This window comes from Alexandromys fortis, unplaced genomic scaffold (genome assembly GCF_014885135.2).
Source record: "Alexandromys fortis isolate MF-2015 unplaced genomic scaffold, M_Fortis_MF-2015_v1.1 scaffold_4119, whole genome shotgun sequence".
In the NCBI taxonomy this organism is placed as follows: domain Eukaryota; kingdom Metazoa; phylum Chordata; class Mammalia; order Rodentia; family Cricetidae; genus Alexandromys; species Alexandromys fortis.
The window spans coordinates 1,081-2,462 of NW_026071988.1; the positions used below are offsets into that span (position 1 = coordinate 1,081).

Below are 1,382 nucleotides of genomic sequence, written 5' to 3' on the forward strand. Positions count from 1 at the left end.
AGTGTAATTAATATAGTTTCTCTGGGGTTATTCGGGTCTGGGCAGTCAGGGAACAAACGAGCAGTCTCTGTTTACAAGAGAGGGTCAATTTTGAGAAGGCACAGGCTGCTTTGTGTTTTCTTCGTCAAACTTACAGATCAGGGGCAAAAGGCTCTGAGCCTGAGAGAGCCTGGTTGCCTGGTACTAGGACTTGACAAGACCAAAAGGTGAGAAACCACACTGGAGAGAGGAATACTCACTCATGAAAAATGGCCAGAGGTGGAGAAAAGGGGGCTTACCAGTCATGCCAGTGTTAGATCCAGTTGGAGAAGCGAGGCTATCTTATATGGACCAGGTTCCAGGGTCCTGGTGTGTCTCAAACTACTGGCTGGTGGGAGGAAGTGCCAAGAGAGTCTTTCCTGGTCAGGAAACCAATGTTGTAATTTACCAAAAAGTGGCATGAGAGAAAAAGACGTGGAGGCTTTTTTTTTTTTTTAATATTAAGGGAAAGGGTGGGAGGGGAGAGGGAAGACCGGCATCTGGGAACAGGAGCGGCAGAGAGGGAGAAACAGAGAGACAGGCAGAGAAGATGCAGGGAGAGATAAAGAAAGAAATGGAAGGTGGGCGAGGCCCACCTGTTAAAAGGGAACATGGTGAATGTGCACAGAAGGTGCTCTTAGTGGGCTGCAGCTGAGAACGTATTCTGTCGGCCCCAAGAGTAGGCCAGTGCAAATGCCTGAATACTAATGTATACCACACAGGGACGCCTGTCTAGGGGTACACAATGAGCTGGTCCTATCACATCAATTAAGAAAATGCTTCCAGGTGACTTTGGACGTCCGCTCAGCCGGGTTGCCGAAGCCGTTTGGTGTGTGCCCCGCTCTCATTCTCCTGTCTCCGTGGAGGTAGTCCCCTGCCGCAAACATGCTCCGTCAGATCGTCGGGCAAGCCAAGAAACATCCCAGCTTGATTCCTCTCTTCGTATTTATTGAAGCAGGAGGTACTGGAGCAGCACTGTATTTGATGCGCCTGGCATTGTTCAATCCAGATGTCAGCTGGGACAGGAAAAATAACCCAGAGCCTTGGAACAAACTGGGTCCCAATGAACAATATAAGTTCTACTCAGTGAATGTGGACTACAGCAAACTGAAGAAAGAAGGCCCTGACTTCTAAACCATGAAGCTCACCATAAAGCTGCTTATAATGAAGGTCTTTCAGAAGCATCCGCACAATTTTCCACTTGACCAGGAAATACTCCTCTGAATGCATGAAATCATGTTGATTTTTTGGAGTTTATTAAGCTGATGAATAAATCTTTGAAACTTGATAACGTGTCATTAATTAATGCTGAAAATCCATATGGGACTTTATGGCTAGGGTATATGAAATAAAATACTAAAATT

The 1,382-nt window shown here is 46.3% G+C and overlaps 1 protein-coding gene across 1 annotated transcript; it reads left to right on the top strand.

Moving 5' to 3' along the window:
• The first annotated feature begins 804 nt into the window (after nucleotides 1-804).
• Nucleotides 805-1,309, top strand: LOC126496415 (cytochrome c oxidase subunit NDUFA4-like). The gene has a single exon (XM_050133927.1). It carries the CDS (start codon nucleotides 904-906, stop codon nucleotides 1,150-1,152), a length of 249 nt encoding a protein of 82 aa, XP_049989884.1. The 5' UTR covers nucleotides 805-903; the 3' UTR covers nucleotides 1,153-1,309.
• The last annotated feature ends 73 nt before the right edge of the window (nucleotides 1,310-1,382 follow it).